Genomic DNA, 27,987 nt, shown 5'->3' with positions numbered 1-27,987 from the left:
GAGGAGCCACTTGTGAGCCGAAAGAGCCGGCTCTTTTTGGTGAGCTGAGCCAAAAGAACCAGCTCTCTAAAAAAAGCCTGAATTCCCATCACTAGAGTCAAACCTCTCCCTCCCCTGTGTAATGGGAAACATCTATGGATAGCCAGAGTGGCCAAATTACCTCTAACGTATTGTAAGGGTTTAAATATTAAACTGTAGGGTAAACGTTTTATTTGAAGGTGAGCTCAACGGGTGAGAAATGTTGTTCCGGTTCCGTTTTTTTCCGCTCTGGTTTGCTATGCTAGTAAATACTCCATTGCGAATGATTCTGTTGAAAAAAGTTAAGAGTTTGTAAGGCGTGGGTTACGGCGACAGTAGCCCGAAAATAATACTCATAAAAGAGTGACCAGAGACTCTGAGTCATTACAGTATAATCGCTGACATGAGCCAATGCTGTTAGATTCCAGCCATGTTTGCCCTGATTACTAATAACTCCACGGTGCACGACGACCCATGTGATCTTCAGTAGATGCAATTACGTCATCATAAATTTAGCTTAACATGATAGACTTTTTTCTCTGGACAAGAAATAAACAATATGGCCCACCTCTAGATGAATTAAAAATTATTTTACATTAATTGTAAATATATAATTAACAAGTGCCTGTGGGACATTTGATACACCTCTAGCTCTCAAATATGTGTGTGTGTGCGCGCGCGCGCGTGCGTGTGCGCGTGCGTGTGGGTGGGTGTGGGCGTGGGTGTGTGTGTGTGTGTGTGTGTGTTTTAACAGACTGCTGTACCAGTGTTTCTAAAGCTCAAACTGGTAGAGAATAGGCACTAAGGTTAAAGTTTGACAAGAGTCAATAAATTTTTATGCATTTAATCTACTGATTTATGTTTATAATTGAGTTAACTTGTAAATATTTTACTGGAGGAAAAATATCGAGATATAAGTTTTGGTCCGTATCGCCCAGCCCTAGCTTGAAGTTTAAAAAACTATTTGTTGTTACTTAAAATAAGATTTCTGCATCACAACACTGAGCCGCCTCTTGTTTCTGTGTGGCGTTGGCGCTCAGTCGGTGCAGGCTGTGGAGGTGCTGCCCAGGTCAGGAGGACAGGACATTTTGCTCTCTTTTATGCTTCACCTCTTCTAAACTGGGCTGCCTCCCCTGCTGTTCTAAAAAAGAAGCGGGAAGGGGGGTAATGTGTCCAGGAAAGTTGTTTGTTTCGGTCCTTTTCTGTAAACAGGCAATCTTCTTTGACACATAAAACTATCTCAATTGTATTTTTAGCCTGAAACACTAAAATCAGTCAGTTTCTCATGCTTTAAATGTGTGGTGTATGATCATTAGGTCCTATTCGCATTTCCTTTATTGATTTGATAAACGTCTTGTCTGTACAGCTCTTGGTGATGGTCTGTGCTGGTAGATGTGAAGTGCTTTTGAAAAACGTGTCTGTCTGTGGGATGTGATGAAGAGAGGAGTTTCCCTCTCAACCTCTGTGTCGCATTTATTCACTTCTAATTAAACCTTTTAATCTTCTCTTTGGTGAGAGTCGCTGCTCACATTTTAAAGCCCACAGGGAAGAATAAGACGGAGTCTCTGAAGACCCATTGATACGCCTTCTGCTTCTTTTTATTAGACATCTGATTAAGAACCGCTTATGTCTAAATTTCCAATTTTATTCTTTTAAAGTGATGGACTTACACTTTGACAGTAACGGCAGCTTCAGATGGTTTCTACTTTTTCAGGGTAGGATGTACTTCTTAGTATTGATCTCATTAGTCTCATTGACTATAGATCTTTGCTGGTCATCAGAAGAACATAATGGTAAACGGCCTGTATTTGGTATAGCGCCATCTAGAGTCCTGGAAACCCCAAGGCGCTTTACAACGCAGTCATTCACCCTTTCACACACACATTTACACACTGATGGGGATGAGCTACATTGTAGCCACAGCTGCCCTGGGGCACACTGACAGAGGTGAGGCTGCCGAGCACAGCAGCCACCAGTCCCTCCGACCACCACCAGCAGGCAAGGTGGGATAAGTGTCTTGCCCAGGGACACAACGATGGCAACGGACCGAGTGGGGCTTGAACCTGCAACCTTCCGATTACGGGGCGAGCACTTAATTCCTGTGCAACCGTCACCCCACTTTCCAGCACTGCACAGATTTCACTGATCTACAGATAAACATGTTAGGGCTTACTTTTGCTTTAAGAAAGGTGATGGGCCTTGTTGAACTTTTGTTGTACCAAAAACAAAATTATCAAAATCTAGTGTGGATGTTCAAACCCATTACTTGCTCGTTTGTTTTGTTTAAATGGATGGATGGATGGATGGATGGATGGATGGGTGGGTGGGTGGGTGGGTGGATGGATGGATGGATGGATGGATGGATGGGTGGGTGGGTGGGTGGGTGGATGGATGGATGGATGGATGGATGGATAGATGGATGGGTGGGTGGGTGGGTGGGTGGATGGATGGATGGATGGATGGATGGATAGATGGATGGGTGGGTGGGTGGATGGATGGATGGATGGATGGATGGATGGATGGATGGATGGATAGATGGATGGGTGGGTGGGTGGGTGGGTGGATGGATGGATGGATGGATGGATGGAGATGCAAGAGTTTGAGCAGCCTTGTTAATCTTCCTGATTTTCTTGTATAAATTGTTAGTTGTTACAATAAAAAAAATTAGGAGACACACAGTGATATTTGAGAAGCGAAATTAAGTATAGGACAAAGTGTGCAATAATTGTTTAAACTAATTTAGGCAGGTAGCCCACCAAACCAGTGAAGGGCTGTGATTGGCTTAACACAATGCTGCTCAGGCCAATGGTAGACCTACTGGAGCACCTTGGGAGCGTGGCTAGACCAATATTCAGAGCAAAATCATTTTTGCTTCAGCTACCGTCCGTCTAGATTTCTATCTTGTAAATGTAATAATTTAAAAATTAAAATAATTTTTAATTATTCCAAAATCTGTTTTGATGAAGAAAAAGTTAACCATTGTTTTTGCTGAAAGCAGTTTTAACCCTACCTCTGTCCTAATGGGTATGACCCCGCGAGAAAAGCTGACCATTGAGCAGGATTGATGGTTTATCCCTTGAGGTCCTTGTGGCAGGGGTGAGGAGTGAGCACCACCTCACCCCTGCCACAAGGAATAAACCATCAATCCTGCTCAATGGTCAACTTTCCTTGCAGGGTCACCCATAAAGACAGGGGGAGGGTTACAGTTTAACCCCTTCTGTGATTCTAGTCCAGCTCATTCTTCTAAAGAACACATTGTGTGAAGCGGAGCCTAAGGTTATATTACATAAGGAAGCAGCTATAGCTCCGGTGTGAAAGGCAGCAGGTTCAAGCCAGTCCTCTGGCCTTGAATTTATCCACTCAATGTTGCCATCATGACTAATAAAATGACTCAGCAGGTCCACCTGCTAAAGTTTAGGGGTTGTCTTCTTGTCTGGGTGATGTCTGCTACACACACACACACACACACACACACACACACACACACACACACACACACACACACACACACACACACACACACACACACACACAGTGTGTGTCCTCTATCGTCAAGGTCATGTGGCCTGTTTTCAGGTTTTTCTCATTACACCGCAAGTCCACTGATTTTTTTTCATCTCCTCTATCTGCCTTCAGCTCTTTGATGCCCCCCCCCCCCCCCCCCCCCCCCGGGATTTTAAACACTCAGGAGGCGGGTGTGCTATCATCTTTTCTCTCAGAAAATTAAGATCCCTGTAAAAGTGGTAAATGAGATGTCTTCCCCTGCATGAAACACACACGTACACACACACACACACACACACGTACAGCCTCAAGGCCAGCGTTTGATGTGCATCTTTGATGAACTGGGAATTCTCCCATGCAGCCTCACAGCTGAGGACCGTGTTTTTGCATATAAGCTGTCGTGGAGAGAGACTCTGATCTCTCTTTACTCCGTTTCACTTTTCCTGCAAAGCGCTGCTCACGGAGACGCACGCTCGATGTGTCACACCCGCCAGAAGCATTTGTTTGTTATTTTTTTTCTGCTGATTGATCTTTCGTTTTCAAAATGCCATCAGGAGAGCTTGGAGACATTGTTCGCTTTAATCAGTGTGATGGTATTTGAGTTTCTTAATGTCTAAGACTCGTGTGATTCGTTGACAAGAAGAATCCAAATAGTGTGCCATGCGACGGACAGATAGTGGTCTAATTGTAAGCGGATTTGGAGGCAAGCTGGTTTCAGGCAGTGAGATGGGTGCTCACAGTGGTGCACACGAGGGGGTGGAGACTATCACATACCACTCTCCTCCTCACTTACCCTCCCTCCTCTGACTCCTTCCCTTCCTCTTGTATGCCAACTCCCTTTCATTCTCCCTCCCTGTCCCTCATCGTTTCTCCCCTCTGATTGGCTAACTCAGCAGCCAGCCTTCTTTTCCCCTTCCCCCCATCTTCCAGAAGAATCTACGTCACACATCAGAGAACCCCAACTCTAACGCCTTCATAACTATCCTTAGACGCTGAGACAAACCTGCAAAGTCCTCTAGTTTTAGCAGGAAGTCATCTCCTGAAACCGACGGGTGGAGTTGACCAGGCACCGTTCCCATCTGCTGGCCTTAATACAGGAATAACAACAAGAGGGTAATAGTAAATCGCAGAGAATAATGGAGGAGAGTGAAAGAGGGGAGCACAGGAAGGAGAAAGGAGGGAGTGCATGTAGAGGAATCTGATGAAAGGCGAGCTCCACCACCAGATCCTCCTCCCTGGTTGCTGAGCTGCAGGGGGAGGCAGATACACGCAGATCCGGGTTGTAGTCCTCAAACACATTAAACACAGAAATGATGGAATCTCTGCATACATGATCAGAGCAGGCGTGAGAACATAAGGGGAGCAGCGTGGACGTGAAGCTGTCTTTATGGGTTTGCACTACCGTGTGAGCCTGTTGTATGAAACCATGCTGCCCTCTCCCCTCAGCGTGGGCGTCCGCATTACATAACTCATTGTTTTGTATGTGGCGCGCTGGCCGCACTTATTCCCTGCTCCGCCGCACACACTCGGGATGCCAGCCAATAGGCGAGCTCTGATCTTTGTAGCTCGTTTGGAACACAGGAGGATTTTCTTTTTCTTCTTGTTACTGGATTTTAACCCCCCCCCCCCCCCCCCCCCCCAAGCTAGAACTCTACTTCCATTTTGGTTTTGGCTCAGTGTGCGTTCTATCTGATCAGCTGATGTTTGGGTGGCTCGAGTACAGTCTGTGCAGGCTTTAAACACATTTTTCACATCCTGTTTGGATTGTAGTTTACCAGCTTATTCTGTTATGTAATGAAATGCTCCAAGGCGATTATCCCGCATGCTCCATGTCCCATAATGCATCTCATCCAGGGGACAGCTCTGTGAACGCAAGCTGATACTACTGAGTGATTCAGTGTGGACCCCTACCCTATAGCTACACATTCTGCACTGTAAATTAGCCTATGGAGGCTTTTCAACCTACTGTGTGACTCTTAACAGCTTTCTGACATTTAGTATATTGTCTCCAGCACTCAAAGCAGGATTTGAAGCTTGAGCTTAAAGCGGTTTTAATCTATACATTTTTATAAGAGCCAGTTAAAAACAGATGTTCAATGTCAGACTTTACAATTAGTGATGGATCTACAGGAAATAAACATTTGTTTCTGCTGCTCTCCTTAGATTTATGAACCTCTGAAGTAAGTTTAGTTGTTCAGCTGTAGCTTCACTGTTTGCGTTGAATCTTAAAGCTCTCACAGTGCTTCGCTCACCAGGCAGCTGTTTAAAAAAGGCCACACTGTGCAGAACACCTGCTAAATAGCAGGCTGATACAGTTAGCAGGTGCCTATGTTATAGGATTAGCTGTAAATAAGAAAGCTATTTCCCTCAGGAGTCTGTAGAGAGTAGCACATCTAACACAAATGAAATAGTGTATTTTTAAGTTGGCAGATGGTTGTGCACATGTGTGTGTTTGTGTACGTTTTTCTGGTGGTCAGACAACTCTGATTCACTTTAGTGTGTATTTAAACTCATATTGTTTGGCCCAAGTGTTTTGTTGCCATCATAATAAAGCTCCAAATTTATAATTTTCACAGCAGTTCATGGAACTTTTTTTTTAAACCTTTACACTCCTCTGACAGTTTTGCAAGTTCAAGTTCACAACTTTATCTGTCATGTGTAAATAAATGTGCTTAATGAGACTAAAAGTGGAAAACACACTCAGTCACTCGGAAATGTGTAAATAAGTAAGAGAGAAGGAAAAAAGAATGACTTTAAAATGGACAAATTATATGAAACTAGCATTCTGCATCCTTTTTTGCTGCCGTGTGGGTCTCCACTGCCTATACAAACACTCCAAACATGAAAAAAGCCTGTCCATTTGATTTATTTGTGTTTAGTTTTAGGTATTATGTGCCTAAAACATGCAATTTCAAAAAGTCACTGTTTGTGATGTCACAAACAGGGAACATAGAATAGAATCACCTCTTATGAGTTAGCGTGCTGCTGCTGGAGGAGGAGCAGCTCTACTCTGAGCCCCACTCAGATAGCGGAGCTTCTCGGCTTAAAGCAGACTAAGCGGGGGATTGGTGGGCGTGGCCAGGTCCAACTTGTTTTCTTTAAGTGACAGAGCCCCAGAACAGCTAATTCTGGAGTCTACCGCTGAAATCTCTTTATGTGAGAGGGTTTAACCACGACTTCACTCTCAGTATTAGCGGTCCTGAACGATTCACTCTCGTGCTTCGCCAGTCCACACCGGGAGAGTCTCGCCCGCTCCGCGGCTTCTCTGCCATCCTCCTTGATGGACTCGCAAAATCACAAAACCACTCGATACTTTAAAGGTCACAATTTGTTTATGCCATACACCATTAAGCCAAAAAGAAGAAGGAGATCCCATTTGATATCACTGTTTGATGTCAATATAATGTTGTTCTTCTCCACCGCCAGCATTAAAGCCATGAAAACACACCATTGCACCTCTCAAAAGATTCTGGGAGTAAATAAGCCGTTAGGTCACACATATTTACGTAATTTACATAAATATGAAATTGCATCTCTGCAATAGTCTTTTATTTTGAAAATTATCCAATTTTTACAGGAAAACCGTGTGATTTCCTGTCTAGCCTTCTGTTAACTACGGAAATTGACGTGTCGCCAAGGCGACTCGCGGCAAAAGTAGAGCCCAATCCTTTCTTCAGCGGCGTGGTGCAGCATGCCGCTTCTGGGACGCTCCTGAGATTTTCCATTCTGTGACCACTTTTGATCAACCCATAGACTATAATGGGTTCTATTTGAAGCAGCAACGTTCCGCTGCCGTTCCGCGCCGCTGAAGTCGGCGTTAGTGCAAAGAACTTCATTAACGTGTTTGATGTCGACCATGAGTCTACTTTTGTTTTAGAAAGAATCTCATAATATGTCCCCTTTAAGTTTTTTTTTCCAAATAATGAGTAGTTAATGGGTAATTTACATGCACTTGTGTTTATACATGTTTGCTTACAAGCATACATTTGCTCAATATCAGCATAATGTTGCCTTTTTGATCCATCTAGGAGACAAGTCTAGTGAAAATTTCTTAATATTTCGACTCATATATCCATATAATATGAACCCGAGGATGATGTAAAAGTATCTCAGATATTGGTCATTAGGACCACTGTGACACTTTGGAGATTGCAGCTGTTTTAACACAGCTGCATGCTCAGACCAGCCGTTAGCTCATCCATCCTGAAGGACGTATAAATACCAAAAGATAGCATAAGTTTTACACAGAAACACATTCCAAAATACTCTGATATTTTCAGGTTATTTTAGATTTATTACGAGTCTGCTTCTCTAAGGCTTGGGTGTTCTGAGTATTATCTGTTAGAAATGGCTGGTGAGAGCTGTTGCCAGGGGTAACTAAGCTAGTAGGACATGAGCGCTGGTCTTCAACATCTGATAACTAACAACTTTGGTCAAGTGCTGAGAGGTAATCATTTCAGAGGCTATAACCTGCCACAAGGTATGAATAGCTTATGTTGATGGGGCTGAGCACTCTTTTTACAACACTGTCCTGCTGGAAACAATAGCTCACGGTAAATGGAGCAGGCAGGTCTAAGTCCATTATCTGGTACTTGACCTCTTTATCATGTTTAATCTGTGAACAGGCACCCCAGCTGTGTGTGTTGGCCAACCCTGAAGGCGCTGTTGGGATTATTACAGTCCTGTGGTTCTCCAAAGAGAAGACATGTGTTTGGACTTAACACTGCCTAGAATCCGTCTTCAGCACCCTACCAGAGGCTGCAAATGGTGTCTGTTTATAGAAGTGTCCTGGCTCCGAGTTATCTGACAAAGAGGGGGCGTGGTCTTAGAAAGAAATAGTGGAGGGAATACTCTCCAAAAGGAGACCGATAAATGCTGCTTGTAGAAATGAGCTCCAACCTCTTTATTGATCAATGCATTGTTGTTTTCATTACAGATTAAATAACACTTAAACTATAAAAACTGTTTTTCATGAAATTGACATTTAAAGGAAGCTAATGAGACAACAGTTTGACACACAAACAACTGCTCATGCTTTATTGCTCCTTTACCCCTCCAGCCCTCATGCGGCATTTCTGCTCTTTTGTTTTCACCCCTCCGCAGTGCCGGACTCTGTCGAGCTCGACCCTGCCCCTACACTTTTCCCCACCGACCCCGGTGCTGTTCCACCTGCACCCCAGAGCAGTGGAAATGGCAAGCACGCTCCCACTGGATGCCAGCTGCAGACTTTACTCCAGCAGCGCTACCCACCCAGAGAGGTACCTCCACGCTTCCGCCAGCAGGAGCCGAAGCAGCTGTTAAAGCGAGGCCAGCCCCTGCCCTCCGGGACCCCTCCTCCCCTCACCACGGGACATCCTGACACTAGTGAATCTGCAGCAGCAACAGTAGCCATAAACTCCTCCACATCGGGCTCCTGTTTCTCCACAACCAGCCTGCTCACAGGTCAGCTCAGACACTCTGTTGGCTGGTCGTAATCTGCCCTTTTTGCTTTCTCTGTGCACGCTGAAGACAGTTCTTAATTATATGTCAGTCTTTTTGCTGGAAAATGGGAATCTATTTGGAATTACCATAATTCCATGTACTATGACATGGACTGATAAATGAACTTTGAGAATCAAAGAGAGGTTTAGAGTTGTATACATGGTAGACATTAAACAAACACTTCAAAGAGCAAGTTCACTGGGAAACTGATTTTTCTTTTAATACGATTGGCCACTCTACATTTAACATGCAGCCTAAATGTAAAAATAGGCTTCCACCTATTTCGTCACATTGAAAATTAGCATTCATGGCCTCACCCATCTTGGCTTACAATGAGGAATGTTGATTTATCATCCAGGAAACCGCAAAGCACGTCTCCGCTAGTAGAACCTAACCATTAGCATTAGCAACTCCAAAGCACAGCAGAACTCTTTCAAGCTTGTGTCATTTGTGGAGATAAAGCGTTTAACGTTGCAAAGCAAAAGGAGACCGTGGAAAAGTCGCATTGCCATTAGCCAATCAGTGGTGAGATGTCCAAATATCAGGAAGTAAGACACTGCATCCTGCTGGTTAACTGCTAGTCCCTGAAAAAGGAGCACCAGAACTTTTCCCGCTCAGAGATCGACTCAAGGCATTCATTCATGCAAGAGGGCGCTGCAAACGTTTAATTTGGTTTTTCTTATCAAGTGTTCGAGAACATTGAAGGCTTTTACAAATGTTCTGTTTGCTGTAAAATGTAAAAAATGTCTGTTTTAAATAGGGCTGCAGCAACGAATAGATGATAGATATCAATGAAGAAATGCATTGGAAACTAGGGCTGCAACAACGAATCGATAAATTCGATGAAAATCGATTACTAAAAGCGTTGGCAACGAATTGCGTCATCGATTCGTTGTGTTGCGCAACTCTTCCAAAAGCCCCCTCCCCTCCTGCCCGCCGTTGCGCGCAGACCGGTGGAGAGCCGGCAGGTGTTTGTAAGAGGAACATGGCAGAAGCAGCAAGAACCCCAAAAAAGTAAAAACTTCTAAAGTTTGGGAGCATTTTCAGTTAAATCAGGCGAAGACATGCAACGTTTGTAGGTCAGACTTAGTATGGGGATACTACGGTGATGATGCAGCGTCTTAAACGCAAGCATGTCAGAATCATCAGCGAGGAAGGAGAGAGCTCGGTGTCCGGGTAAGTTAAAAACTTTTCAAAAGTGATTCACCCAAGCCCCGGATTATTACACAGGCTAGACATGCCCTAAGCTCGTAAAAAAGTCTATAAAATTGTAAGCGCGACGCTATTAGATAGGCGGGGGGGGGGGGACTCGCGCCGCTGCGAACCGGTTCCGCCGTCACATTCCCGCAGAAACTGGTTGATCACACCGGGGCCAGACTACTAACATGTGGCTTTACAACCTCAGTGTCCTCACAAGCGAAAACGCTTTTAAAAGGGAGGGAGGAGTCCTAACTGTTGCTGCAGGCGTGTTGTGTGAGTGTAGTTATATACTGGTTAACCCTTTGGTGCATAATGGTCACTACAGTGGACAGGTACTCAAAATTGTTATTTATTTGTTTTTGCTATTAAGCACAGCTGTTGAAGACTTTATTGTATTTGAGCCCCTCCATTTGGACTTCAGTAAGTCAAGCCAACATATTTCATGTTCAGAATGCACGTGGTCCACTAAGGTGGACCTGTAATAAATTATTTGTAAATTATAAAATTTTACAAAAAATATTTGTTGAAATTTGTTTCATTCACACCTAAAGATGAATGAAAAAAATTGTTAAAAAATCATGGCTGAAGATTTCATAATTCATGCATCAAAGGGTTAATATATTTTTGGGTTCAGTTGCTTTCATGTGTCCTAATGTGAGTCTATTTGGGATCATTGGAATGATCAGCAGCATCTCTTGATGTGACTTTAAGGCAGTTGCCCAGGGCATCATCACAAGGAGGATGGCATTCATTTACTTTTGTTTTATTTGGTATTTTTCAGTCATTTTTGGAAATAGTGATTAATTCACAGCCTATGTTTAATTTCATTTAAAAATTAGTTGTTTGACATCCCCAATTATAATAAATGTCTACAGATGAGATCAAACAAAACAGATGAGAATTGCCCTTAAAGAGCAAGTCACCCCCAAATAAACTTTTTTTTGCTGATAAACTAAATAAACGAGTGTCTAATCGTGCTGCAGACACGTGTCGTCAATAATTTGGCACTTCAGTGCATCTTAGTTAAAATTTAAATATTCTGCCTAAAACTGGCAGTGTTGTGCCGTTGTCAGGTAAAAACTCTGCACTGTATTTTAATTTAAATCTGCCACCGCTATTGGCTAAGAAGTATGCTATGATGTAAACTGGTACATTATGATGTCACAATGCTGTCGTGAGCCTGAGTGTGTGTGTATTTGTTAGCGGCTCCGCCCTCTCGGTCTGCCAGGCAACAGCATGTGTTGCATTTTTCAAACATGAAGCGGGAGTGGAGTTAGACTCTGGTAGGGGTTGACTTGCTCTTTAAGCTGTTTAACTTGGACCAAGCATTTTAGGTCACAGATAGGTGTAGCTTAAGGTCTCTGTCTATACACCTTATAAGACAATTTAGGTGATGGCATGTTGGTTTTCTGCTATTGAACTGTTTTCTAATAATGTTGTGTTTAAGTGAAGGAAGGAAGGAGAAAAATAACGTTTCCCTAGCAGTTTTAAAAAATGTCCCTATGTAATCCGATTAATCGATTAATCGTGTCGAGACCCCATCCGATTAATCGATTATCCAAATAATCGTTTGTTGCAGCCCTATTGGAAACGTATTTTGTCATCGATTCGTTGTGTTGTTCAACCTTCGTTCAATGCGCGCAGCTCATCTGTAGTCGGCAACAGAGCAGACCGAAGCAGATCAGAGCGAGAGAGAAAGCCGGTGTTTTGATGAGGAACGACACACTTAGAACATGGCAGGTGCAGGAAGAAAATAAAAACTTCAAAAGTTTGGGAGCACTTTATATCAAACAACGCAAAGACCTTTGTCACGTGCAACAAATGTAAATCAGACATGGCATGGCACAGGAGCGATGATGATGATGCAGCATTTTAAGGTAAGGCAGCTTTATTCATTGAGCACATTTCAAACACAGAGGCAATTCTATGTGCTTTACAATTATCAGGACATGATATGAAAACAACATAAAACACAAATTAAAATACACACAGATGGAATTACAGTTTAGAGCTAAAGGAGAAGACTAAGTTACAGGGAAGATTACAGTAGGTTGGTTGTTATTGTGTAAGGAACACGCTTTTTACTGGCACACAATGTGCTAATCTAGGTGCTGTGGAGGAAAACGGAAACTAGCTAAGACACAAAGGCAGAAACGGTTTGGGATCAAAAGTGCGACTACGGGCAGATTAGCTAATGCTAGCAGGTAGCAGGCTCACGATCAAGTGGGTTCAGAGAAAAAAACGATGGTCATGAAACTAAGAATATATAAACTTTACAAGCAGAAGAAAAGTCCCCACCATCCTGTTTATTCTTTGCTGTCTGCAGCGCTGTGGAGCAGAACCACTGCAGTCAGGTTGCTGCTTCGAGTCTGCTCTGCTCAACACTGCTGCAGGATTTTGGCATGTAATTCACAAACGCGTCTATCGTTGAACATAATTTAAACTGGATTATTGCTAACCCGTACATAATACAGTGATCCCTCGCTACTTCGCGGTTCATTTATCGTGGATTTACGACTTTGCGGATTTTTTTTGGAGCCTTATTCAAGGGAAATTCGCCGATTTGCGGTATTTTTCTATGCGAAATGTCAAGAAATTCCTGTTTATTTTCATCAATTTCATCATAAAATGCACTTTTTGTAATAAAACTATAAAAAACCAAGTAAAAAAAAATGTTTCTTGAGTTTTACCCACAAAAAGAGAATGTGATCATACGATAATTCAATATAGTACTGTATGTCAGACTGGTCGGCTGGATTCGGGAGTTGAGCTTGTAGGGAGCGTGGTTTCACAGACGCGGAAGTGATAGCGTCGGTGGCTCACGATTAATCTAGGAAACCCCCGAGCGTTCGAGCGTCAACGAAGTGACACGGAAATGCCGGGCTTTCCAGAAGTAAGTAAGATAACTTACTATGAGCTGACAGTTCGTTGGATTGGTCGGTAGGTTGGAAACTCTGATCATGAATCTGAAGAAACGATTGAGTGGTGAGCTGGAAAGGCGACTTCCGTTTATAGCCGCGGTTTATGACGTAGGTGCGACGTGGAGGGAATCCCCGCGAGGGGCATGCTGGGAGTCCCTACTTCGCGGATTTTCACCTATCGCGGCCAGGTCTGGAACGCATCTACCGCGATAAACGAGGGATCACTGTAGATACTAGGGGTGTTCCAAAAAGGGTACTTCACGATTAGATTTCGATTATGGGAGCTTCGATGCTTCAATTCTTCGATTATAATGATTTTTGGTTCGATTCAATTATTGGCGCCACGGTTCTTCAATTATTGACATTTTTAATACTTTTTTCATACAAGATTGTCTTCTTTATCTACATGTGTAAATAAATAAACCTGTCAATTAATTCAGTTCCTCTAAAACTACTCTCTGTAAATAAATACATTTTTTAACAGTTAACTATTTTTCAAAGACAAATTCTTATTTTATGACTGTATGACGTGTAAATATTTGCACTTTGACCAACTTAACTTCGATCAGGGAAAGCTTTACTTACACTAGTGTCCCCTCCATTGTTGGGAAACACTGAAAACAGGCAAGCCCTGGATTTAATGAGGTAATTAATTCAAGTAAACAAGATTTTTACTTTCATCAAATTTATTTAATGGAAACTTAATGAGTCTGGCATATGATAACATTACAAAAAAGCTGCCATACAGATCAAATAAACAATTCCAGCTTATTCAGTCTGGAATATAGGCAACAGAAAAAAACTGCTATATTTGAAGGTAATATGTTGCATTTTTTTTCAGAACAAAGGTGCATAATTCAACTGAACATATATTCAGCCCGGAGCTTCAGTACAGTGAGGCAAACACAACAAAATAGAGCAGAGTGACACTCATACTCATCTGTCCTCCCATACTCCCTCCCCTCCCTCTTGTCCCCCTACATCCTCCTGTTGTGTGAGATGGGCAAATGTCAACATTGTGCTACTTTGACTCTCACTCATCTCTCGAGTTTGAAGAACTTGACTCGCCAACTTCCACCCGTTCTTGTTCGACACGAGAACAAAATGCGCCGTTACAGTAACAAAGGATTTGGTGGCAACCTATGTCCACGCATCGCATGTGCGCGCTATCCCGGTTGCCTTCTTCATGGACTCCAGAACGCTTGCTTTGGTTTCCTCGTAGAGGTGGGGGACTTCTTTTTCTGTGAAGTGTTTTCGGTGAGGAAGTTTATAGCGCGGCTCCATGGTGCGCACCATTAACCGAAACCCCTTGTTGTTTACTACTGAATACTGACGTAGATCCGTCGCGATAAAAGTAGCTATTGCTTTTGTAATGCTCCTCGCCTTCTCTGAGTTCTTCGGTAGTTTGGAGACAGTCTCCAGGATGGAGAAAGAGGTCAAAGAGGTAGTGCCACTCACTAAACAGTCCGGGCAGTGCGCGTTAAGGCTCCGGTTACGTGTTTTTATTTTTTTTAATACTGGCAACAAAATGTTGATGTTATGTATTTTTAAGCATCGACGTTCACTAATCGATGCCGAAACAACATGTTAAGCTTTTAGATGCATCGCCACATCGATTAATTGCACCCACCCCTAATTGATACACCTAAAGGATTATTAGGAACACCACACTAATACGTTGTTTGACCTTCTTTCACCTTCAGAACTGCCTTAATTCTACGTGGCATTGATGCAACAAGGTGCTGAAAGCATTCTTTAGAAATGTTCATCCATAATGATAGGACAGCATCTTGCAGTTGATGGAGATTTGTGGGATGCACATCCAGGGCACGAAGCTCCCGTTCCACCACATCCTAAAGATGCTCTATCGGGTTGAGATCTGGTGACTGTGGGGCCGTTGTATTACAGTGAACTCATTGTCATGTTCAAGAAAACAATTTGAAATGATTGGAGCTTCATGACATGGTGCATTTTCCTGCTGGAAGTATCCATCAGAGGATGGGTACATGGTGGTCATGAAGGTATGGACATGGTCAGAAACAATGCTCAGGTAGCCCGTGGCGTTTAAACCATGCCCAGTTGGCACCAAGGGGCCTAAAGTATGCCAAGAAAACATCCCCCACACCATAACACCACCACCACCAGCCTGCACAGTGGTAACAAGGCATGATGGATCCATGTTCTCATTCTGTTTACTCCAAATTCTGACTCTACCATTTGAACGTCTCAACAGAAATCGAGACTCATCAGACCAGGCAACATTTTTCCAGTCTTCAACTGTCCCATTTTGGTGAGCTGGAGCAAATTGTAGCCTCTTTTTCCTATTTGTAGTGAGTGGTACCCGGTGGGGTCTTCTGCTGTTGTAGTCCATCCACCTCAAGGTTGTGCGTGTTGCGGTTTCACAAATGCTTTGCTGCATTCCTCGGTTGTAACAAGTGGTTATTTCAGTCAAAGTTTCTCTTCTATCAGCTTGAATCAGTTGGCCCATTCACCTCTGACCTCTAGCATCAACAAGGCATTTTCGCCCACAGGACTGCCGCATACTGGATATTTTTCCCTTTTCACACCATTCGTTGTAAACCCTAGAAATGGTTGTGGGTGAAAATCCCAGTAACTGAGCAGATTGTGAAATACTCAGACCGACCCGTCTGGCACCAACAACAATGCCATGCTCTAAAGTGCTTAAATCAGCTTTCTTTCCCATTCTGACATTCTGACATTCGGTTTGGAGTTCAGTAGATTGTCTTGACCAGGACCACACCCCTTAATGCATTGGAGCAACTGCCATGTGATTGGTTGATTAGATCATTGCATTAAGGAGAAGTTGAACAGGTGTTCCCAGTAATCCTTTAGTTGAGTGTATGTCACCTTTGCATTTTCAGCAGTAGAAATGAAATGTTAGCATTTCCAGTAGCTTACTACTGAACATGTTAATAAAATACATTAAATTTACTGATCATAGTTTAACTATGGATATATTTAGGTGATAGCATGTTGTTTTGCTATTGAACTGTTTTCTAATCATGTTCTGTAAAAATAACATTTTTAAATTTTTGCGTTTAATCCGATCAATGGAGTCAAGACCCCATCCCATTCATCGATGATCCAAATCATCGTTTGTTGCAGCTCTAGGTTTAAACCACTTCAATCAAATCTACAGTTTATACTAAAGCATATATTTTTCTTTAAAGTGTTGAAGAGTCTGAACATTTGAATCTAAATTACATTGAAAACTGAACCAGTGATGGAAAAATAAGTGTCTGCCCCATAACCAGAGGGTTGTAGGTTCACGTCCCACTCAGTCTGTCTCGGTTGTTGTCCTTGAGCAAGGCACCTTACCAATCCCTTGAGCTAGCAACATTAACTATTAAAATGTTGGGAATCTTTACAAGAACCACTGAAAGGTCAAAACTGTGTGTGTATGAAGTGAACAGCAGAAATGCCCCCCCTTTTTTTCTCTGCAGGTTTCAAGTATTTTGTGCATTTTACTCAGTTATTCTTGGCACTGGCATATGGATTTTGGTGTGGAATCAATGGTTATAGTCTGAAATGCACAGGATCTTACAGCGCCCAAGGAGTTTTTTCTTACAGTTTGAAATAAACCAGATCAGTTTCTGCACTTAACTTGGCAGCATGCAATTATTTTTTCTACTCTGCATTTCCAATTGATACTGCCATCATGGTACATGTGTTACTTCCAGCACCGTAGAAGCAATCTGGAAAGAAAATAGCTGATTGTTTTTAACCAATTATAGTGTTTGTTTGAAGCAGTATAGAAGGTTTTGCATCACAGGTGCTGCTGGATGCTGTTTATTTTTCACTTAGCTCGGCTGGGAGTTAGAAATGGGGATGGAGGAACCCAGAGGCAGAGGAGCGACAGTAAACACAGCTGGCAATCTTTGTTTTTCTGCATTTGTGGCTTTAGTGGCCAATTATTTGCTAATAAAACATTATCCGTTCATTGATGATGACGATCCTTTAGGCTACTTTTGTTGTTTGAGTGGCTCGATTGAATTGATCATAACTGTGTGTCCGGGCATCACCTCGCTGCTCTGATTGAGTTTGTTTGCAGATTTATCTCCATAGCAATGAGATGTTTATCCTGCCCTCGTCGCTCTCTCTCCACCCTCTCATTAACACACTCGTACTTAGCCGCTCCGAGCTTCAGTGTTTCCTGCTTTTGGAGGAGGAGAAACACAGAATGAGTTAGTTGGCTCGCTGTCTCTGTGGAACTGAGAAAGAAAGAAGTGGAGAGCAAGTGTGGCAGAGGTCCAGGTCTGTGGGTTGAAGTGACTCATAGCTTACGGTAAAAGCTGCTACTTCTCACCGCCCCTCTCTGGCAGCCCAGTCCAGCTCTGCTTTTGCTCTTTGTGCTTCTAGAACTGACGGGCTGCATTTAGACAGGCGCGCAGGAAGACCTTCCTGACCAAAAGGCAGGCAGGAGCCCAGTTGCGGAGGATGGCAGTTAGAGTAGTGTTTCAGATTTGCATCATTTAAAATCTACACACAGGTAATCCCACCGCCGTCCTGCTGGTCTCCACAGCCAATCACACAGCTGAGAGAAAGATGGTGCCCCTCTCTTTCATGGCGCGTCGACAGACGACAGTAGCAACACACAAGCTGCATTCATCGCCCTCCCTTTCTCCTCTTCTCTCCGTCCGCTGACTCCACCTCACCTCACTGTGTTTCATTACCCGCTTACATGTGAACCCTCCTGATAAATGTGTCCTGTGTGTCCAGATGCTTGCATGCAACGATACACAAACATTTCCTTCCTCTCTTGTCCTGTGTGTCTTCACTCACCTTTATGCACAGCACAGGCAGTAAATACATGCAAATAATGAACTGCTGGTGTGTTTTAATGACCGAGCTGACACAGGAACTCTCACCATTATAATTTATTTTGTATTAAAAGATAAATGCATCATATTAGAACACTTTATTCTCTGCTTCATGATTTCTTTTTAACCAATTTAGCAAAGATTTTAATGGAAAAGCTCAGCCAGTTTTCTTTTTTGTTTAAAAATATCCTTAATTATAGATTATAAACATGTTACAGCTGGGAGTCATGTACACAGTAAAGCAGCAAAAGGCATCTTAGTGTAAACAGATCGTATCGTGTGGAAGAACAGTGCAGCTAATGTGCTAATAGCTTGTCTGGTGGAGACGAGAGTACATGCACGATAGACTTCATGTGCTCTTTAAGTCTGCTGATGATGCTGTAAAAGAGCCTTGGGAATCCCCTCAAAGACGACTGGGATGTCTTGTGATGTGATTAAACATCAGCTCTCTGTTAACCACAAATGTTCAACAGCCTCTCTCATTCTCTCTCTCTCTCTCTCTCTCTCTCTCTCTCTCTCTCTCTCTCTCTCTCTCTCTCTCTCTCTCTCTCTCTCTCTCTCGTCTGACTTGCTCTGTGCCTCTGCTCCTCTGATTTTCTCTGCAACGCTCCATCTTTCTCTGACGCACATGTTCTCTCTAGTCCACCTCCACTATAGCGAGAAAAAAATATATCATAAAACACAGCTTGCACACAATCTGGTTGGCCCCGGGGTGGGCGGGATTAGTCAGTCCGCGCATTCTATATGCATGTCAATCTCCCCATTATTATAGCGTTATTCTGATGTTTCCTTTTTGCATGAGTAACAATCTGTATCCCGAGGCACTTTTCATGCAGGAGGCATGAAAGGGAGCTATTTTAAGACTGGCATGCTGAAGACGGGCCTTGACCTGGTTTATTCTTCAGAGAAAGAAAGTGAATTCTGAGAAGCAAAGACGACTTCTAGATGACTCCATTGTGTCGTTTTAGTTTCATTCATTTGGTTTTCTTTGGTTTTTATGATACCGCTAAAATCAATATAAAAAGCATCCACATAAAACAATTCTTACGTTGTAAGATTTTAGTCTCTTACATGATAAAGAAAGCAGCCAATTATTTTTCTTTACCACACTAATATATTCTCACAGCGGTACTGATAAGTTATCCCGTGTTGCACGTCCACACTCCTAAAGCAGCAAGCGGTTCTGTGGGTTTTTAATTTATTTATTACAGGAAATTGATGTTTCTCTTGTCACTGACTCACTCTTGACTTTCATTTCTGTCAATGTAAGACTGTGCGTCGTACAAATGTGCACGCATTGGTAGCTAAAGGGTTGGATCATGCACTTAAAGTTTTAGAAAACCTTTGGTTCCTTCTAGTCTTATGAACTTATGAAGAGGCTTTGAATTTTAATGAAATATTTTCATGAAAATATTATCATCGTCAATCGAAAAGGTAAAGTTTTGAATATCGTCTCCTCTTGTGCATTTGTGTTTCAACTGCATCCCATCAAAAACAAAGGGTAGTAGCACATTCCTAGGAGGTGTGTGTGTGTGTGTGTGTGTGTGTGTGTGTGTGTGTGTGTGTGTGTGTGTGTGTGTGTGTGTGTGTGTGTGTGTGTGTGTGTGTGTGTTTCTTTTAGAGATCATGATCATCTGGCTGGCAGCATGCATTGTCAGCTCTATACCATCCAGTTTCTGCCCCTTGGGGACTTCATTAAGCCAGGATCAGTACAGCTGAGACCCACACAGTCCTTCTAGATCACTTCCCACTATTTCCCAGCATCCATCTCTGTCCTTCATTTAATATCTCCCACATCTTTGTTCCTTCGGATGGCTCCCTTGTTCCTTTTCTGTTTTTTTTCCACCATGCATAGTTATTATTAGCATAAAGTAGACTATAAAATATCTTTGCAGAGTAAAACAATTTGCTATTTGCAGATAATCTGTGTCAAGGCAGAATATACATAAAGGCTGGTCAATATGCATTAATCATAATATGTAATACATACGAAGATATTCTCAGTCTAACTTTGGCCATCCCTTTAAGTTTAGGTGAAACATGTTAATCACACATTGACTGAGATCAGGTGGAGCTGAAGCAGAAAGACATATACAACATGCAAGAAGACAGTGGTCCTCATAGTTTGAGACCCAGGGCCTATTGTCTCTAAGCCCTGCTCTTTTTAGTTTTTTTTGCTAACTCGAAAAAACCATCGCAGCTAACTGCTTATTTACGATGAGAGCCATCAATACTGAAACAATTCCTCAAGAAGCTTTTGACAATTTTTAATGACAACAAGAATTACAATTATTAAGGAGTCATCAAAAATGTTGTTATTATGCCATGGAGCGCTATACAGAGAATTTCAAACTGGATTTATTTGGAAAAAGCTGAACCTAGACTTTATGTGATTGGTATTAACTTACATCACATAATCACTCATATTATACAGAATCATTGTCTTACCTTTGAACAAACATAGACATCTTTGTTTAAAGTTGTCCTGTTGAGTTGACTGTGTGGTCAGCCTCATAGCTCTATCCAACTGAGACATTAGTCTATGTTTTTTGGGTTTTGACAAAGATATCAAATAAACCAGTGGGGCCCAATCCTGGTCCTGGAAGCAACAGTATCCAACACATTTCAGTGTTTATTCTGTTCCAACATGCTTGATTCAGTGGTTGAATCACCTGCGCAGCAGCTTATTAAACTCTGCCGAAGCATGTTGATTACCAGCTGATTGAAATCAGGTGTGTTGAAGCAAGGTTAAAACTAGGACCAGGATTGGGCGCCCCTGAAATAAACTCGATTTTGCTGTTGGGAGACGCTGGGCGCCACTTTTGCATGTGCCCCAGGTGCATCGTTTAACCATTTTTGTGTCTTAAAAACACAAATAAAGCCTAGAAAACCACTAAAGTGTCACAGACCCTAGTGTGTATGAAGCGCAATGACAATAATGGCTGTATCTGTTTGTTTCTGAGAAACTGGTAATTTAAAGCTATTGGTTTGTTTGCATTCAGGGGACAAGGCTGAGTGTGACTGAGTCACAGGTCAATAGGCGTGTTTCCACTTCCACTTCAGGGTAGATTTACGTGAATCTCTCGACATGCGCGTGTCTCCACCTGACCGGAGAGTACCTGGTCAGAGGTAAGAAGAAGAAGAAGAAGAAGAAGAAGAAGAAGAAGAAGAAGAAGAAGAAGAAGAAGAAGAAGAAGAAGAAGAAGAAGAAGAAGAAGAAGAAGAAGAAGAAGAAGAAGAAGAAGAAGAAGAAGAAGAAGAAGAAGAAGAAGAAGAAGAAGAAGAAGAAGAAGAAGAAGAAGAAGAAATCATTTCTATAGCGCCTCTCAAGAAAAAAATCACGAGGCGCTTCACAAAAACAAACAATGTAAAACTATAAAAATGAATTTTGAAATTGGTTAAAAATATATTTAAAATGAGCAAAAAATAGACAATTGTGATTAAATAAAATGTAAAGATAGAGAGAGTAAATAGGAAAGAGGGAAATCAGTGGATCCTGAGGAAGGTGGAATAGGTGGGGAGAGCAGAATAGAGAGTGGTGAAGAAGGTCATACAAAAGCCAGCTTGAACAAGTGAGTCTTCAGCTGCTTTTTAAAGGAGACCACTGAGTCCACTGATCTGAGGCTCAGGGGAGAGAGTTCTAGAGTGTGGGGGCCACAGCAGCAAATGATCTTCCCTTTTGGTCTTTAGCCTGGTGCGCTGTACAACCAGTAGGCTTTGATCACTGGACCTCAGGGACCTGCTGGGGGTATAGGGACTAATAATCTCTGCTCAACTCCATGCTCATCTCACGCTCAATAGCCTCTATGAGCCCTTTCAGTCTGGCTTTCGTCCTGGCCACAGTACAGAAACTGCACTCATAAAAATCACTAATGACCTCCTCACTGCTGCTGATACTGGACTGCTCTCCATTCTCATCCTCCTTGACTTGAGTTCAGCCTTCGATACCATCTCTCACACCATCCTCCTCCATAGATTGTCTTCCCTTGGCATTTCTCATACCCCGCTTGATTGGTTCCGTTCATATCTCTCTGGCCGTACTCAGTTTATTCAACTAAAATCCTTCACTTCCCGTCCCTTCCCTGTCACTACTGGCATCCCCCAAGGCTCTGTTCTCGGTCCACTCCTTTTCATCACTTACCTTCTTCCCCCTGGGAAATATTTTCTGTAAATTTAACATCCATTTTCATTGTTACGCGGATGACACCCAGCTCTATGTATCCTCCAAACCCTCCTCTTCACTTCCTCCTTCTTCCCTCACCAATTGTTTATCTGAAATCAAAGACTGGTTCACATCAAACTTTCTCAAACTCAACAGTGATAAAACAGAAATGTTACTTGTCGGCACTAAATCTTTACTATCCAAAATCCACAGCTTTACACTTCCCTTCGACAACTCCTTAGTTTCCCCCTCCCCTCAGGTCAAGAGTCTGGGTGTCATCCTCGACTCCTCACTATCCTTCCAGTCCCACATAAACAATATTACCCGGTCTGCCTACTTCCATCTACGTAACATTAACCGCCTACGCCCCTCCCTCACTACTCACTCGGTCGCCATCCTTGTCCACAGCCTCATCACTTCCCGTATTGACTACTGCAACGCTCTTCTCTTCGGTCTTCCTCATAAAACCCTCCGTAAACTCCAACTTATCCAGAACTCGGCAGCCCGCATCATTTCCAGAACTCCCTCCTTCCACCACATCACCCCGTTCTTCAGCAGCTCCACTGGCTCCCAGTCACTTCCAGAATCCAATTCAAAATTCTGCTATATACATTCAAAGCCATCCATAACCTAGCCCCACCGTACCTCTCAGACCTCCTTCATCCTTCAACCTCCACCCGTTCCCTCAGGTCCTCCTCCTCCATCCACCTCTCTGTCCCACCTTTCCATCTGGTCACTCTGGGGAGCAGGGCCTTCAGCCGCTCTGCTCCCCAGCTCTGGAACTCACTCCCTCCTGACCTCCGTAACATTGATTCCCTCACTCTCTTTAAAACCAGACTCAAAACTCACCTGTTCCATCTAGCATTCCAATAGTTACTCTCTTTGCTCCATTCTGTCTGTTTGTTTTATGCTGTTTTATCTTTTATTATTGTGTATTTTATCTCTGTAAAGTGTCCTTGAGTGTTCAGAAAGGCGCTGTTGAAATAAAATGTATTATTAAGAATATCACCAATGTAAGATGGTGCTTGTCCATGTAAGGCCCTATAGACCAGAACCAGGATCTTGAAATGAACCCTGAAGTTGACTGGCAGCCAGTGAAGCTGGAGGAGAAGCGGGGTGATGTGGGTGTGTTTGGAGGACTTGGTCAGAAGCCGAGCACAAGCATTCTGAACCACCTGTAGACGGTTCAGGGAGGTACTACTCAGACACATGAAAAGAGAGTTACAGTAGTCTAAACGTGAGGAGATGAAGGTGTGGATAACTGTCTCAAGTTCAGAGCGGGACAGAATGGGACTCAGCTTAGCAATGTTCCTGAGATGGAAGAAGGAAGAGCGAACAAGAGAACTGACATGCGAATCCAGGGTGAGAGCTGGGTCAAAGGTCATGCCAAGATTCCTGACGGAAGTTTTGGTGTGAGAAGCAAGCTGACCAAGAGAGTCTCTGACTTTGGGAACCAGCTTGCCTGGGGCACAGATGAGTATCTCAGTCTTATCTTCATTTAGCTGTAAGTACTCGGAGAGGCCCGGTAAACAGCCCGGTGCAGTTGGTGGGAGGAACCGCTGCCGATTGGTCATAACTCAGTCAGAAATTATGCCAGTTCCATAGAAAATAGGAAATGGCTACTATTGCTGCTGTTTCCATGGTGTTGGTCTTTTGTTTACAACTTTTGGCGCGTTTTGCGGCAGTCAATGACGTAACACTGAACTGGGTCTTCAGAAGTTTCTTGAAAATTGACAAGGAAGCCCCTGTTCTGGTAGTGCTTGGTAGGTCATTCCACATCTGTCGAACGACACGCGAAAAGAGTCTGGATTGTCCTGAGTGTAGTGTAGGCACTACTGGCCAACAAACCTTTGATGAATGGCGCAGCCAAGCCGTGACCGTTTATAAGAGGATCTGGGTAGATGGGAGCCGTACCATCCAGGACTTTGCATGCTGGTGTTAGAGATTTGAATTTGATGCGTGCAGCTAATGGTAGCCACTGGAGCTCAGTGAACAGAGGGGGGATGTGTGCATTTTTAGGCTAATTGAAGATCAGACAAGCCGCTGCATTCTGGACCATTTGAAGAGGTCTCACAGTACAGGCCGGAAGACCAGACAGAAGGGCTTTGTAGGAGGTGACAGTAGGTTGCACAAGGAGCTGAGTGGCATATTGTGTTGGTTACTGTCTGATCTTTCGTATGTTACAGCGTGAAATGGCATGAACGGGCGACTGAGGCAACGTGATTTTCAAAGGTCAGTTGGTCATCAATCACAACACCCAAATTTTGAACTGCCTTTGAAGGAGCCAGAGACAGGGAGTCATTTTGGATTAAGATATTATGCTGTATAGATGGCTGGGATGACAAGTCATTCGGTTTTTGAGAGGTTGAGTTGGAGATCTTGATAAGTCAGAGACAGTCCAAGATTCGTGCGGAGACCGTGGTCGTCCAGCAAAAACAACAGCTAGAGCTAGGTGTCGTCGGCTTTTAAGAGTCTAAAGAGTGTAGGCTATTGAACAAATGTAATTACTAAAGCAAGCTTTAGAGCTCATGTTAGAGAAAGCGCGAGCCCTTCATACAAAAGATCACACCATGGCACTCAAAAGCCTTTTCGTAACAACAGACTTGTGATATATTCATAATAACCAAACACACGAAAATATTTGTACTGCAGCCTGCTACATGCGTGTCAGGTTTTGCTCCAGCAAACAGTCATGATAGGCTACTTAGACCTTAAATAACAGCACACTATGACCAGGAAGTTGTTAAAAAGATAAATGGTAAATCCTAATGGCCACTGTTTGATGCTAGACTTCTGTACTGGAACCAGAATAAAGAAGCACATTTGATGATGGTATCATTCAATCCATTATCCAAAATTATACAACAGTTAGTTTCGACCTGCGGCCTCGTGCCTACGACCGAATCACACCAGTGCTGATATTCAGCAACAACGCACTTCCTCTCGTGTGATATTGCTTAAATATTGAATGACTTTTTAGGAAAAGGCCAACTCACCTGTGATTGATTAGACGCACGTGATAGAAGCTAAATGCAAACTTTGCTGTTGAAGGTACTGTTAAACATTTCTGATGAAGTCATTTGAAATCTCTGATAAGGAGCAAAGAGTAAATCTGATGTATCACTAGTCCTTATGTGTGTGTTAAAGATTCATGGGTGACCGTGACTTAATGATGCTTTAGGTCCTCACAGTTGAAAGGCCCAGGAATCTGAACCTTGGCCATAATAGGACTCTGTTCTCTACCAAACATTGACTTATTGTCTTGTTGTGAGGGAGGTGGCATAATTTGTAAACAATGTCAGCCTTGATCCTGGGGGGGGGGGGGGGGGGTCTGCTAGCCTTTGTCTTTTTACTAAACTCTATGTCCTTCCTATCGTCCTCTCTTATCTTCCCCAGGGGGTGTTCTTGTGTTTTTCTCTGTAAAACCTCTATTTCTACTGCAGCTCCAGTGTCACGTTTGTAATCATTTCATGAAACGTGAGCAGATCAATACAAGCTTGCTTATTTTATGTCCTTTACTCATGCCTAGAATGCATCCCAGTTTAATGATGGGTTCCTTTCCAAAGATTGAGCTGTGATCACTGTTTCACACTGGTAGACATAAACAAAATGCTGCCATTGTGTTTGGATCTGATCATATGCCTCTTCATAAATAAACATGTGCAAATGTGCAGTCTCAGCTCTGGAGTGGGCTTTTGAGAGGTTTCTCCTGCTCTCTGCCAGCCGCTGTTCTAGAGGCTTTCCATTTTGGGCTGTGTGCTATTTGCAGACAGAGCTAAATATTCAGCGGCAGATTTTAAGTTTGATTTTTGTTTTGTACTTCAATGTCTTCAACATGTATAATCTTGAGTCTCCCCCGTTTCTTTCATACACCTACATTTCCTCCCCCAATTAGTTTTGTTTGTTTCCAGAAAGGGAGAATATCCTCCATCAGGACAGGAATAGAATGTGATATAAATAAAACCAGGGGGAGGCAATAGATAGAAGAGGGCAGACCCATCCAAAGCAATGTTGGTGGGAGGGACAAAGCGAGACGGGCAAGGACGGAAGGGAGGTGTGGAGGGAGGTGGGACGGTGGTTGTTTCATGCCGCGCAAGAGCTGTGCAACTTCTTGGCAGCATTTCAGAAATGAGCCTCAGAAGCTCGGCGAGCCAAGCAGACATATTGAGACAAGGATGGTCGCTGCGTTGCACAAAACCTAGCTCTTTACAGAATGGTTGGGAGGCACCTCTCCACAGGTATTTTATTACTGTGTTGCACATCTCTCCCTCTCCTCTCCTCTCTGTCTCTGTTCTTCTCTTTTGCTCATCTCTTCTGTGTTGCTTTGGCTGCTGGTGTTTACATTTGGTGTGGATGAGTTCTTTTCAGCATTTAAGCTGCAGTCCCTGTGCATTGTGAGGTTCCAGTCTTGAGATCCTACACTTTGCATTTATCACTGTGCATGAGCCCGCATGTCATCGAAGCAATTGTGGAGATACAAACAGTCGGCGATGAGCTTTTTGGCTCTTATTCAACACTGAGAAAATGGCGGTCCTGCACTTTACAGCAGAGAGACGCTACAGACGACAGCGCTGTGTGTCAGAAACACAGTGCCCTGTTTTTTTTTTTTCTCCCACTGCTTCTCTGCTCATCCACTGTAGGCTCTCTCTGGTAGCAACCATTGTGGTGAAAATGAAAACATGGAGTGGCGCACAAATGCTGTCAGATCCTTAATGTAGTTGTGACACAGTGAGCGTATTTGCATACAAACTGTGTGCATGTGTGGGGGCATGTAAACAACAACCACTGCAGCATGAGGGAGAGCTGAAACAAGGCAGTGAAGTGGAGCAGTTTTCTGTCATTGATCTTTCTCTTGAGCTTCAGCATAATTAGTCTGAAGCTATTTCATAGCAGATGCCAAATAGATTGGCATTCCATGTCTGATTTGAGGCTAGACAATATTTATTCTTCATTTTAAGGAAAGGTCATAGCTGTTGCAGTTACAAGGTAATAAGCTAAAGAAGAGCCAGCTGCCTGGATCTCCTCACTGATTACATCTAATTTGGTACTCAAACATAAGAGTGTTTAATGATTGGCGTGCTGACCCTGATAGATACAGCCTTTAGCATCTCTAACTACATGGTTATTTAAGTGATAGTCATACAATATTTCTTTTGTTTCAGCTTATTTGTCTTCACCGTAGAATTGCAACAAAGGGCAACATAGCAATAGTAGTATTCCTACATCCCCGTTTTGTTCTGTAATAATGACCAAAATGTGAAAATTTAATGTCCCACAGTAACAAAAGGGTAAAAGCTTTTGCAAATAAATGTAGTTTTCTGTTGTTTCAGTGATTTGTGTTTTTCAAATGGTAGTATCTCTCCTTTAATGTCAATACAGGAAAAATTCCATACGTCATTCCTCAGTTTAAGAGTTTATGCTTCCAAAGGACCTGACTTTGTTGTAATTCTTCGAGTTGGCATGACAACAAATAGTTCTTTATGTGGTCTGAAGGTCTCTTAATGGCCATTTTTCAATATGCATACTTGTCCGAACTTGTGTACTCACTTCCTGGTGAAACGTCATCGGCGATGGCCCAAGGACTGATCCAATCCTAAGTATACATAACGGCAAGTTCGCTCAAAGTTCCTGGATAGGTTCTTGCTCTGCCCATTGTATCAAGGATGCATCAATGCATACTTCTGTGGACTTGGGACAGCAAAGTTTCCCACAATGCATTGCGTTGCAAACTGTTAAACTTCGAATGTCAGAGGAGAAAGAAAATAACTGTAATGTTTTATATTAGAAATATAAATAACCACAAAGTGTGTTCCAATTACAGAGGGATCGCACTTCTGACCCTCCCTGGTAAAGTCTATTC

At 42.9% G+C, this 27,987-nt stretch overlaps 1 protein-coding gene across 1 annotated transcript in view; it reads left to right on the top strand.

The window, feature by feature from the left end:
- tnrc6c1 (trinucleotide repeat containing adaptor 6C1) overlaps positions 1–27,987 on the top strand; it is a 61,256-nt gene that overhangs the window by 18,261 nt on the left and 15,008 nt on the right. The window contains exon 4 of the mRNA XM_070542710.1: positions 8,626–8,964. Coding sequence (XP_070398811.1) covers positions 8,626–8,964 — 339 coding nt within the window. The remainder of the gene's footprint in view (positions 1–8,625; positions 8,965–27,987) is intronic.

The sequence above is a fragment of the Nothobranchius furzeri genome, chromosome 12, assembly GCF_043380555.1.
Source record: "Nothobranchius furzeri strain GRZ-AD chromosome 12, NfurGRZ-RIMD1, whole genome shotgun sequence".
NCBI classification, from domain to species: Eukaryota; Metazoa; Chordata; class Actinopteri; order Cyprinodontiformes; family Nothobranchiidae; genus Nothobranchius; species Nothobranchius furzeri.
Note: the sequence above shows the minus strand (reverse complement) of the source record. Positions and strands in the feature narration are given on the sequence as shown.